The 14,008-nt window shown below is 41.8% G+C and overlaps 2 protein-coding genes across 2 annotated transcripts; one reads left to right on the plus strand and one right to left on the minus strand.

Annotated features, from left to right (window-relative positions):
• Positions 1-577: 577 nt before the first annotated feature.
• On the plus strand, positions 578-6,492 carry fastkd3 (FAST kinase domains 3; the record flags this gene model as incomplete). The annotated part of the gene is made up of 6 exons (XM_080751776.1): positions 578-2,051; positions 3,075-3,160; positions 3,402-3,576; positions 4,183-4,252; positions 4,756-4,870; positions 6,319-6,492. 6 exons carry the CDS (start codon positions 578-580, stop codon positions 6,415-6,417), a joined length of 2,019 nt encoding a protein of 672 aa, XP_080607902.1. The 3' UTR covers positions 6,418-6,492.
• Positions 6,493-6,666: 174 nt separating this feature from the next.
• chmp5b (charged multivesicular body protein 5b) lies at positions 6,667-11,470 on the minus strand. Its single transcript, XM_080751937.1, has 8 exons — positions 11,318-11,470; positions 10,342-10,446; positions 10,167-10,213; positions 9,085-9,178; positions 8,917-8,988; positions 8,600-8,708; positions 7,887-8,002; positions 6,667-7,043 (listed from the first exon to the last, which is right to left on the minus strand). Exons 1-8 carry the CDS (start codon positions 11,384-11,386, stop codon positions 6,993-6,995), a joined length of 663 nt encoding a protein of 220 aa, XP_080608063.1. The 5' UTR covers positions 11,387-11,470; the 3' UTR covers positions 6,667-6,992.
• Between the last annotated feature and the right edge of the window lie 2,538 nt (positions 11,471-14,008).

A 14,008-nucleotide genomic window follows, 5' to 3' on the forward strand; every position in this document is an offset into this window, starting at 1 on the left:
ACGTTTTGTGGAATCTAGAGGCAGCTTGTTTTAGTACTACAGCAATTACTTGTTAGCCAGCTGCTGGAAAGCCAACTCTACGTTTTAAGCAAGGGCAAAAAGATAAAGCAGCATGAGTTACTAAATCGTTTCATTCAGTGTTCTACTTATACAAATGTGCTATATGTGTTCTGTTGTATGCTTAACTAAAATACATGAGTGTTGGCACTTGGCATTGGTAACACCCTGTCAGTTCACTTACATAAAAGAGCTACTCTACTCGAGTTGGGACCCTCTGTCTCTACTCTCTAGTCTTACACATAATTAAAATTATATTTGAGGATTGAAAGACATGCTTTGGGAAGTTATTTGCACACCTGTCTAGATCAGGGGTCATCTTCTGGTGGACATTTTTGTCCAAATAAGGTATATAAAGGACAAGGTGTGTAAAAACAAAAGACTAGACTTTGCCACGGACGGACATATTGATGACCCCTGGTCTAGATTGTTTTGAGTGTACTACAGTATATTTTTTGTTTAGTTTTTCTTTATGTTTAGGTCTGCTGGTGGGTACTTTGCTGAGCTCTGGATCCGAACCATGGCTTTAAAGTTGACCCAGAGACTTCAGCTGCTCAGGCAGGCTGGTGCTGCTCACAGCTATCGCACCTTTGGACTGAGGTGCCTTTCAGGACACCCGAGTGCCAGAGGCTTTGGACAGAAGTGCATTGCACCACCATGCCTTTGGACCTCAGGTGGATGCTGCATTCAGAGACACATCCGCTTCAAGCTCCAGCAGAACTGTGGGAACAACATGGGAGTGTCCACCATCGCCAGGGAAACGTCCTTCCTCACCACCGGTTCCGCCAGACTCCACAGGGACCCTGCCCTCCGGTTGAGTTTGACCCTGCTCCATCGGCCGACGGACGCCGAAGAGCTGGCGTTCCGGGAACGACTGGGTAACTGCTCCTCCTCCCGACAGATTCTCAGGCTGATGCGCACGGTAGAGATCATGTCCGACACCATGGGCGCGGCGGCGCTGCACAGGGTGGCTGACCTGGAGCAGGACAGCCGCTCTCTGAAGAACCCCGCGGTGCTGGAGCAGGACACCATCAGGACCCTGTGCTTCCAGCTGGAGCAGGACTCTGGGCGTCTGACGGACGAGGGGCTGGTGTCGGCCCTGTTGGCGTGCACGCGTCTCTACCTGGATCCCTGGAGCACCCTGATGGTGCGGCTGGTGTCCGAGAGCCAGGAGAGACTGGACAGGGGGCAGATGAGCGTGGGGCAGCTGTGCACTCTGGGGCAGGCCATGCTGGCTCTGGAGGGCCCCGGCTGCGGCATGCTGGAGCAGCTGATGGAGCAGGTGCAGAAGCGGAAGCCCGCGGAGTGGAGCCTGGCCAACCTCGTCGCGGTCTACAGGATGCTGCAGGGTGGGCTGGGCGAATGCGGACACTATCAGAACCTCCTCAATGCCATGAACGCCCATGCCATGCTGGTCGCCTCCAGCATGGACCCCGCTGCCGTGAGCGGGCTGCTCGACGCTCTGGTGGTCCTGGACCAGTCTCAGGCCATGCCCTTGGTGATTAACCTGTGCAAGCAGGCCGTGAGACACGTGCCCCACTTCAGCGACGAGGAGCTGGCGGTAGTGCTCGGGGCGCTGATGCACTTTGGTCATAGTGACTATTACTTTGTAGCAGCTATGGAGAGGCACGTACCAAAGATAGCGTTCACTTCCCATGCTGAGACGGTCACCAAGGTGATGCAGTACTTTGGGCAGAGGAATATCCTGTCTGTGCCTGTGTTTGACGCTGTGGCCGAGAGCTTTGTGTATCGGGCGGACGACTACACCACCACGCAGCTGGCCAGGCAGATCATACCGTTTGGAAAGCTGGGCTACCTACCCCCCAACGCTGGCCAGGTGTTCGGGAAGGTCGAGGCCAACCTGCACACGCGCTTCTCTCACTTCCAGCCCAAAACGCTCCTCAATCTGCTCCATGCCTGCATCCTGGTGGAGAGATTCCCGGTCAACTTTGTTTCCAAGGTTTTCAGCAGTTACTTCCTTCAACAGCTGCAAGGTAAAGTTTGTTAACAAATGCCTTTTTATCATTATTATGTATGTACTGTATATGTTACTGTTATGTTTTTGTATTGTAATGTTTTATTTTCTTTTACTTATGAACTGTTGCTTGTGAGAGGACCGCAATGGAAATAAGTCTTAGGACTTTATTGTGTTCTCCTCGAACTGCTGTAAACCTGTGGTTTTGTATTGTATTTCAAATGAATTAAATCAAAATATTATTATTATTATTATTTAGTTAGGTTGTGACTCAAGCTAAGAATTTGAGAGTTGAGGCCCCTCCCAGATCCTAGCCTAGGGTCCCTTCACTTTTCGGGGTTTGATCCGGTCGGGAGCGGAAACCACTTTACATCATGTTGTAGTCCTACCTAGACGGTCTACACTTTGGCCGGAACTATCAAACCCGATTCAGTTTTATCCCAAAATATCCCCCTGCACTCAAGGACATACTTTTAGGGCCTACCTAATAAACCCCTTGATGCGGCGTAGTTTTGCTTTTGGAAAATTCGTTTGGTATATGCATCTTTTAGTCCAACTCGTCGCGACTGGCAAGACTACACTAGGCTACTCGAGCATTTTAATAGGGATTGGGGAAACAAACGGGGGGAAACAAAACAAAGCAACGCCGCTTATTCTGCTAGTGGTTTCCGCCTAGAACGGATCAACGGCCCGTTGTAAACGAACACCAGGCTTTCCCCCAAGAAAGCCTGGTGACGCAAGGTTACCCAGATCCTTAAACTGACCGTAATCAAACCCCATACCTAGACTTAACCTACTATAATGTAATGCCTATTTGCCTAAACACCAAACATTTTAATGTTAATCGTTCTGTTTGCACAAGACCTAGATTGTGAATGTACTAAAACAGGAAAATTACTAAAACAATGATGGAGCTTGCACAAATCTCACACACTGTTCCCCTGTAAACCTGTGATTTGATAATAAATGTGTGATTCTGAAGCTGGATAACAAAAAACCAAAGTCTAAAATGTTTGTCTCTTTCTCTGTCTTTTGCTTCTAGAACAGGGTACAGGAATTGACCGCATCAACCTGGCTCAGCTGACTCAACTTTACATGACTGTGAAACTGGAGTGTCCCTTCTATAAAGTAAGTAATATCATAAGAAAATAATAAATTATAGCAAATTATATCACGTCTTGAAGTTATTCTCCAGCATTACACATTTCAATATACTGTGAAAGGATTTGTAATTTAATAAAACACAAAATGTAAATACCTTTTCACATCGGATACATCAACCCAAACCGAACGTTAACTTGTGAAATCTGAGATGGTCAGTGGTGAAACATGAAGCCGATGTACTCCTGTGACATCCAATTCCCTGCAGGGTCCCAGACTCCTTCCTAAGTACCGGGTCAAGTCTTTCCTCCTGCTCGGGCGCTCGCTGGAGACTCCAGTGGACGTACATTTGTACCACCGTGTGAAGAATGGACTGGTGAACCTGCTAGGGGGCCGATCATACTTTGCATCTAAAGTACTCACTCCGTACTGCTACACACTAGGTAACAAACTAGGGATGAGACGATATGAACATTTCATGTCTCGACTATTGTGACCAAAGAAATAGCGATTTACAATATGATCACGAAAATCAAAATATCCCCAACGTCCTTTATCCTGGGGTGGAATATTTGCCATAAAATAACAGATCTACAAGCTCACAATGCGTCACACTGCCTGCTTGCTTAAGGTATAAATTTAATTTTGTCAGGTCAAAATGTGTCAGATCCTGTGTCTAGGTGAGACATGACCTTTTGCTTTGATGCAATCTAAAATGTCTCAATAGAAGAGCAGGGAGACAAAATACAACCACCCTGTTTGAGTTATATTGTATTAACATACTCTACCATACAGATTGGACAACATGTAAATGTAAAATGTATTAATTAAAAAAAGTTACATAGTACTGCTTTAAGAGGTTAAACTTCAAGCCATAGGCATAGGGAATAGGCTTTCTTGGGTTTAAAATCCTCTTAGCAGACCTTGTATTGCAATGTACCTTTTGCAAACTATAGTATTCAATCAATCAATCAGTCAAAACCTACTAAAATGTAACTTCCCCTTTTAGTTACTTAAGCCTAACTTCTTTTTTGTTATGTTTGTTTCAGATGTGGAAATAAAGCTTGATGAAGAAGGATATGTTCAGCCTGCCAGTTACACCGAAGAGGTCTACAAGAGGTGTGAATGATTGTTAGTTGATTGGGTTATTAATATATAGCTGTGAAAATAGTTGGGGTGATTCTTTTTGTGCTGGAAGCTCTTATCTTGAGTAAGCATAACTCGGATGTGAAGCCTTCTTGCCACTTCTGTTTCGTCTTTACAGTAGCGCAAATTTATCCTAATATAAATCAAAATAATCTAAGCATATATGGCTTGCTGCTTATTAGAAATGGAAATACAAAATATTTTAAAATATATTTTCGGGAATGGAAATGCCAGCTTCCTAGTCGGATTTCAGGAGGTGTAGTTCCAGACTATATAGCATTCGGAGATTGTGGAATAGTTGTCTACAATGTCTAGCTATGAGAGACTGTACTTCTAGACATACATGGGGCATACATGCAGCAGGAGGCAAGGCTTCCACTCAAAAATATGAACAGCAGCAGCTGAGGTCCAATGAAAGAGTATCTGCGTTTATATATCTATGGTTTTAACACCTTTAATCATTTGGGTCATTGCAGGATAGCACTTTGCATTGATGGACAAATGAGGTTCACTACCAACACAAGGCAGCTGCTGGGAAAAGAGGCCATCAAACAACGACATCTAAGACTTCTGGGATATGAAGTTATTCAGGTGAGAGGCTCCAGAGTCCCCTTCCCTGCATTTGTATAGCTTAAGTCATTCTCCATTTTATTTAAAGCTACATTGTGATATATTTTGATGGTCACACAATGCCCAAGATAATGTAATAACAATCTGCCTTTATCTTTGAAAGGATAACCATTAACTAATGGAAGAATAACAGGATCGGCATGTTTTTTAGCTGAATTCATTTATTTTCAAACCACAAATGATTAATTGACAAATCAAATGGCAAATCAAATACACTTATCTTAAGCATTGATTCCACTCTGTCAGAATCCTTGCTGGTTCATTCATAAGAGCTAATATTCACCACTGCGTACGTGTGTATAGCGACAGTCCTTCAATCCCGTTTTTTGCTGGGCTCGACAGCTCTTAACTTTCGGCTGCAGTTTACGCTTTAGTTTAAACTTAAACTAAAATCGTAACACTGGTGCTTGGGAGATCTCTCTCTTCACCTGTCATTTCTGGTACACCGGTTTGTTTGTTCCCCCTCCCCCCTGTACCATGTCCATGGCCCTCTATTAGTAAAGTTGTGTGGCTTAATTCAATCACTGAGTAATCAGACCCATTACCTCTTACATGAACTGGAAATGTCACTTCATAGTTTCCAACATGTTACATACATCAAATACAATACCATGCAGGCATGCATACCATGCCTTCGTCACAATGTGCTGTATGGTTTCATCAATGCTAATGACCAATATGCACTCATTTGTCAGGTTTCACCCTCCTTTCGGAAGCATATTGTCTCCCTGAGCTGCTCACATTTGTTGGAACACTTTGGCACCTTCCTCACTTTAAATGGAACTAACCACCCCATTGAGCCTTTCACTTAAATTGAGTGCACTCATTTAAAGAGACCCAGACCCCTCCAGTTACATGACAAATGGGTGGGCAAAAGCAAAATGTGTTGCAATAATTAAGTGTAGAGAACTAGCAGTGGCAAACCAGACCTGCCTGTTTACCGTCAGCTATTTGCTTCTGATTCAGAGCCTCTGCTGCTGACCGTTTAAAAATGGAGTGCCTAGTTAATAGCTCGCCTGGGAGCCCTTTAAATGAATGCACTTATTGCTCCACCAGAGGCGAGTACAGCCGCGTTATCACATCATTTTTTCAGACATTTTCAACCTAGAGGCTAGGACTACTCACCGTGATATACGATGGAAACGGAGATCTGAGACTTTTTAAATGAGAACTCGACCAGAATCAATTCCTGGTGTTAAGTGGCTCTATACATCATCTACAAACTCAAACAAAGTGTGTTAAGTTGCACTTTTAAGATCTGCTCAGCGCTCACCCCCTCTTATACTGTAACCCTACTCTAACCCTAACCCATTTTGCCCTTAGGTGTCTGACAGTTTTGTATATTTTTCTGGCTGGCAGCATACATTCCTGACTGACATTCAAATTATTTTTGTGCATTTTTCTTTTAGATACCTTTCTATGAATTTGAGAAACTACAAAGCAAGACGGACATCGTAGAATATCTGCATAAAAAGATCTTTCCACACAGTTACAGGCTGAACTGGTGACAAAACGAAAAACGTGATGAGAATGTTACAGCACTTATTTCTGTAGAGATTTCTTTTGCAACCCTGTACTTTGTAATCGACACAGTATTTATTGTTTCAGCCAATTATCCAGGGATTGTGATGAAGTTTGAATACACATTTTGTAAACATTACTGTGTAATAAATGATTTTATATATATTTTTTGACTTTTCTTTTACATGAAGTTTAACAAAAAAAGATAAGGTTCATTTTCAGAAAATATAATTTATTGTGCTGGGAAACAACATGCTGCAGTAGAAAGTTGTTAGTTGTCACTCCAAATTCCAAGAATCACCTCGAGAGAGGAAAGGCATTTATTCATATAAAAGACTATTCCTTAACCATTATATATACTATGGAGTGTGATCCATGGCATGCTTTACCATTAACTAACCTGAAGCTTGCTTATAGGACATTTTCAATGCTGTCAACACCTGACGCTGGGGGAGTGTCTGTTGCATAAATACAAAAAAAGCCTATGATACATATAAAACAGCAGTGTTGCCACTGGCTGTAACTCTTAGGTTGCAGTAAAACATCAGCATTGCTGTAATTCCTAAGTTGCAGGAATCTGTGGCAGGCCGAATTCATCCACCAGAACGCCATCCTGAAAAAATACAAAGAACAATTACACCAAACCAACCTTCAGAATAAGAACTGTAAAATACACTCCCCGTTTCCTGTCAGTCTACTGTCTTATCAATAAAGGCATAAAAGCCCCAAAACATCTTAAAAAATAACTCTACTAAAATGATCATAGTTCATTGACTTTGGGAAAATGAACTATTTTTTATTTTTTTTACTACTACTAGCAATGCATATCATTTACAATTTAGGCATTTAACCAGACATTCTTAATCCAGAGCGATTTACAGAAAACAAGGTAATACATCAAATGCATAGAAATCGTAATCTAGGATCAGGGTGCCCACACACCAAAATACAGAGTGGAATCCGCATTCCGCCAATGCATTTCAATGAGAATGGAGCGGTTTCATGCCAGTAGAGTATATCTGCAAAAAACGCTCCATTCTCATTGAAATGCATTGGCGGAATGCGGATTCCACTCTCATAGGTATTTTGGTGTGTGGGGAGGGTAGGTATTTCGTATTTGTGTGTGTGGGTACCCAGGGTACCCATAGGTAAACCAAGAACGCACCATCAGTCTAAGCAGAATATTTTAAAAATAAATATAAATATGTACATTGAGACTACACACACTATACGACTATGGGATGCCAGATCTACAAATAACCTGGCATCTGTCTACATAACATGCTATCTAAATGATATTTTAGCCTTTTGCATAAGCCTGCAAGGTAGTCAAGGCTAGAGCAAGTGATATGAGCTAAGATGGTGAGCTAAGAGGTGAGTCAGTTACTCTGATGTGTGTTATCCAGGTACTATTATCATGGTCTTGGGGCAAATTCTGGCAAAACCTAAGTCTTACCCTATTGGTGGCCTTGTCACTGGGCAAGCCCTCTGGGATGGAAGGAGCTGTTGAGGCCTCATCCAGGTAGGAGCTGTCCTCATCCAGCAGCAGCTCATCTCCCAAGGCATCAAGCTCTGTGGACAAAAATCTACTGAGTTCACTTCTGAAACTATCACATTTCAATTTACTTACTAATATTTTTGATTGATTGAATACTTTAGTCAGAAATGTAAACATCACAAGGTACAATGAGGCATTAAGGCTAAAACAAAAAAGTCCTGGGGACTTGCTTCCATTGCGGTCACATGTATTTTAAAATGCCCTTATAAAGAGCCATAATTAGTTTGAATATGCTGGAACCATTAGAAGATATTCAAAATTGGAATGGCATTATCCTTGCCCTTCAGCTAAATTGTATCATTTTCATTTCAACTGAAAACCATGGGGAATGGAGCACTAGCGAAATGTGTTGTTATTGCATCAAACTCGGTTTAACCACTTCCACTTATCCTATATACTTCGGCTATTTAGGTTAAAAGCGCAGCACAATACGATGCGACGCGTTGAGAAATCTTGAAAGAAATGTAAAAGATTTTGAATATTTAAACATCTTAATATACTGTAAATCTTGTATGGGGTCCCTGGTACAAACTATTTTCAGATGAGCGGTCCTCAGCCAATTGGAGAGTTCTTGACATGAAAAGGTTTGAAAACCACAGTTGGACACTGACCAGCTTCCAGGTCATCTTCATCGATCTCAGGCGTGCCGTAGCTTCTGCTCATCGCCTCCTGTACCTCGTTTGCATCTTCCATCATATCCTCCAGCTGGTCCTGAAGATCCTGAATATTCCAACAAAAAAGAACCACTTATTTCGGAGCACATAAATAAAGAAATCAACCTCACGTTATGTCAATCACGTTTGCACACTGCCACCGTTTCGTATTTATTTTTGGACCACTGGGTCCCTTGCTCTCTATCGCTCTCTCCTTGGCCTGAAATACGCATTTCGCAACGAAAAAGCGCAGCAGTGTGCAACCAGCTTAATACCTCGATCTGGTCAATCTTCACGTTCTTGTAGGCTTTCTTCATTTCTTTGGCACCAATCTTCATGGCTTCCACCTAAAAGAAGGCACACTTAAGTTAAGAAACGTTTTGCAAGCATCCCAGACAAGGTATTCATACTGTAGTAGCAGAATGTCACATCATATCCCTTACTGTGGTTTTAGTGTCTTTGAGAGTCTGGATTGTGTAGTTTTGTTGTTCCATGTTGAAAGACTGCTGCATGAGGTTATCTCTCTGGCCCTCATACCTGGGATGGAGACGAGATCCATATACAGTGAGGTTTATTCTTAAATCATATTTCCCCCTAATGTTAACAATTTTCCACCCCACAATTGCAAAAATAACAAATCACAGGCTGTGATGATGAAACCTTGTGAGCTTGTAGATACACGTTTCCAGGTTTGGAGGGACATTCACTGCTTAGAGGGTTAATGTATAGTTTTTCCGAGTCCCTTTTATGCCCATACATGGAGATCCCTGTCTGTAGAACCTGCCACACAGATATGGGCTGTCTTGGCCATATATGGATTCTGTTAGTGTGATATGTGGCCTCCATATATGGGCATTCCCATATGAAGTCTTGTTAGATACGGGCTTAATATTGATGACATCAGGGATCTCCATGTATGGGCATAAAAGGGATTCTGTTAGTGTGATATCACAGTGAAGTCCGAGTGTGATGTCAGAGCAGCAAACCCATTCTGTTAGAGTGGTTCCCCTGACATCACAGTGACGTCGGAGCCAGAGTTTCCGTTAGCCGGTGTTTACCGGCCATTGACCGGTTAAATGTTTAATTGGCCGGTAATTATAAAGTCCACCGGCCACCGTGGCCGGCTGGGAAAATGCCTCTTAGGCTATTTTATCATTTAATCCTATTATTCACTTAATTATTTGGCTAAAGTAGTAAGGCTACAACCATTAAAACCTATCATAATTTTAAAATTGTAGGCCTATCATGTTCTGCGAGTCTGACGCGAGACGACAGCGCAGCTCGCCGCTGCTCCTACTTCATGCTGCGCTGTGCGCATTAGATCAGTCTATATTAATTCGTCGTACGATGGTTACGCGCATTGAAAATATCAGAGCTTCAAGCTCACAGCGCGTTGCAGTGCGCCGCGTGTACACGTTCGGACGGACGTCTACGGACAAGCTGTGACGGTTCTGATAGTAAACTGCGACCTACAGTCGCAATAATAAATATAAATAAACTGTTCTGCACCAAGTGAACAACTTACGCTCTCTTCTGCTTCAGAACTCGCATTGCCTTCTGCTTGACCATGTTCTAAAAGAAAACAAAAACAAATTGAATACACGGCACCACATTTAAAGACAGATTTGGTGTTGTGTAACTAATGTTCTTAATGCAGTATGTCAATGTCAGCATAGTAACGGAACATGATGAAAGCTCACCTTTGAAGGCCCTTCTCTCATCTTCTTCATCTGATCTTTGTACTTCATCAGTTCAGCATCTAGTCTGGCAATCTTCTTGTCAATGGACTCTGCTCGAGAGTCCACCTTAAAACAGAATAAGATATACATTATGTATTTGTTACATAAATTAGGTCTTTGGTATCAACATAATGTGCCCCAAAATTACCAAACAATACGTATATAACAGTAGTGCAACACAAATCTTCTCTTCTGGGGGGGTATACATATATTTTATGTCCTTGACATAAAATACTGATTTGGAAGGCATCTGTAGAATCAACCACAACTGCTGCTTAATAATTAAATAATAAATAACCCTACACCTCTTAAAAATAAATAAAAATACCATACAGAACAATGTGAGCAACAAATCCTAACCAGTAAACCACCAGGGATGAGTCACAGCCATGAGAAATGTGCTGATAATTTGTCAAGGTTCAAGCTACTAAAGTTCCTCCCTTCAAACCTGCAAAACTGGTTATTGACCAATGTTACCATCATCCCAGTCAAATCTATGCCACATAAAAAGCTAAAATTCCTACTTTAGTTCATCTCTTTAAAACAACAACAACGATATAATGCTGCTGAATCATGCCCTATAGCAGACAAATTGACAAACACTTTTTATATTTGACACACAGTCATCTCTTGTTACGTCAATTACGTAACCAAACAAGACTTCAGGAAGAAATAGTATCCAGCAAGCACAGCTAACGTCGTCCTTTTGCATAAGAACTCTGGCCTAATAGTAACAATCTGGCCATGACATATCAATTAAAATACTAAATGAACCATGAATAATCATGTAATTCTTGTTTGGTTTGGTTTCTGTTTCTTGGCGTCAGTAAGCTAGCTCTCTCTATCAAGACCCAGAAACAATGCCAAGGCAGAAAGAGCTCTTTGTTTACTTTGTTCATGACAGTCTTCATGTGGACGTTTAGAAGGATCAACTTACGCTTCCTATGCAGTCTGTGAGGTTGGGCGGCGGACCCTTTGGTGTCCCTCGACCGAAAATACGATTCATTTCTTTATTAAAGCTATTTGACTATAGGAACAAACTATTAATGTAGCTACTTAGCACTGTCAGACCAAACACCATCTAGAAAAATGTCACACCCGGAAGAGCAACTTTGGACTGACGTAGTCACATGACGACGCTCTGTTGTTCGTCATGGTCGTGGAGTTGTGTGGCCGTTGGCATCCATAATCATTACATTAGCGCCATCTACTGGACTGATATCCTCAAAGTATCCAATCTGAGTTCCCAGAGGTAATTTTCTTTCGCCACTAGGGGGCAAAAACTGAAAAGTACACAAAGTATCTAACTCTATGTTCTTTGGCGTCTGAGCTGCTGAACGCATATCTCCGCCAGGCCGGCAGTGTTGGAAAAAGTACTCACATTTTGTAAATATGTAAAAGTATCAATACTGCAATGTTACGTACTTGAGTAAAAGTACAAAAGTATTGGTATAAAAATGTACTTAAAGTAGAAAGTACTCATTATGCAGAATGAAGTTCTCAAATATCTTTTGAAAATAGCAGATTCGATCGGCTATGTTCAAATGGTTGAAGTGGGTAATGTATGTTTTGTAATAATAATCCACATCTAAAAAGTAAATAGTAACTAAAGTTTCCAGCCATGAACAGGTGGCTAAATATCTTGAAGAGAATAAACTGATCTACGAGTTCCAGTCTGGCTTCAGAGAGTCCCATTACACAGATACATGCCTCATCTATTTGAATGATTACATCAAACGTGAAATTCACGATGGCAAATATTGCGGCATGGTCATGCTGGACCTCCAGAAGGCATTTGACACCGTCGATCATTCTATCCTGATTGAAAAACTCAAAGCTATTGGTCTTACCAAGGTAATCAATAAAGTCAACCAACGAATTCGCTTCTTGCAAAGGGTTGCCCCGCTGATCAATATTAAATCCCGAAAGACACTAGGAGGTGCTCTTATTGGGCCCCTCATTGATTACGGAGTCCTTGTCTGGTATCGCGACGCCCCAGCTGCCTTAAAGTTAAAGCTCCAAACAGCCCAAAACAAACTAATTAGGGTTGTGCTTGGTCTCCCTCCTCAGACCCACCTTACCGATCATCACCACGAAAGCGTGGGATGGCTCAAAGTAGCTGACAGAGTACAGCATCTTGCAATGGGCCTGGTGTACAAGATACACTACACCTCCAAGATTCCCATGTACCTGACAAACTACTTCTTAAAGGTCAAGGATGTTCACAATCACAACACCAGAGGCAGCTCCACTAATCATCATCAACGTAGATTTAACACTAAACAAGGCTCTAACTCGTTCTCCTGCTACACCATCAACATGTGGAACGCCCTTCCACAAGCCCTAAAGGAGAGCAAATCCCTAGCCCTGCTACCCGTGACTTGTAAATAGACTAAGCCCCCATGCTTCCCCCCCCCCCCCCCCTTTTCTCTTTTTTGTTTTTGATGTTATGCTTTTGAAACTGATATTATCCTAGATAAAGTACTATGTTCTATCCGTCTGTCTTTCAATGTTATATGAGATACTTAAAGTGTGGTTCCTGTGGAAATAAGCCTCAGCTTTCTAGGATCTCCTTTTAGTTGACCTTGTACCAGTGATCTGTACTGTCATGAAACTGTACTTTTTTCTATTGCAAACTTCTAATAAATTCTTCAATCAATCAATCCAAATAATTGTAGGGGAGTAAAAGTAAAATATTTGGATCTGAGATGTATGGAGTAGAAGTAAAAGTATTTTGGAAATACTCAAGTAAAGTACAAATACCTCAAAATTGTACTTAAGTACAGTACTTAATGTACTTAGTTTATTTACTTTACACCACTGGCAATAGCGCCATCTACTGGAGTGATATCCTGGTGAACAGGGAAAAAAGTGTAGACCAAGTACAGAGTGAAAGGTCAAGTTTGTTGTCTGAAAATACACATTAGCATGAATCCAACATAAAAAATTACACAAAACTGATGCTATCAAACAAGTACATGAAGCTATAAATATACCAAAAAGTGTAAGGGGTCTAAGGGGTCCTTGGCTTGAAAAATGTTGAAGAACCCTGGTCTAGTGAGAAGAAGATGGAATCATGCAATCCCTGGCCCTGGGAAATATGCTTCTAATCAGTGTTTCTAGATTGGGGGGGTGGGGGGGGGGATACAAAATGATGAGCTAAATGTGTATAGGCTATATGTTTTGAGGGTCAAAGATCATAACGATCCTGCGGTAAAGTGATCACATGTACATGTAACTCCAATGGGAAGCTTTGTGGGAGCCTTGGGGGAAAAATATAAATTGGCCATGTATGAGCTTGTGAGATGTCTAATGAATCCATTCCTATTTTGTAACAATGACTCCCATGCCATATAATTGGCCATGCCTACTGCTACTTTTCATCCAGCGCCTGACCAGGCAGATCGAGGCCTCGACTCGCTGCTCTTCCCAAGTGGGTGCTGAGACCTCAGGGACTAGGCTTGGTCATTATGTGTTCAGAATGTGTTATGTGTTCAACTGTGCATTGTAATTTTGTTGTTTTCCAGGAAAGAAAGGATCATATAAAACATATTAATATTAAAACTATAAGGCAACTAAGACATTTTACAGTATAAAATCAGTGTGTTTGAATCTACATACACGTTTT

Source organism: Nannobrachium achirus (genome assembly GCF_963921795.1).
Source record: "Nannobrachium achirus genome assembly, chromosome: 21".
Taxonomy (NCBI): domain Eukaryota; kingdom Metazoa; phylum Chordata; class Actinopteri; order Myctophiformes; family Myctophidae; genus Nannobrachium; species Nannobrachium achirus.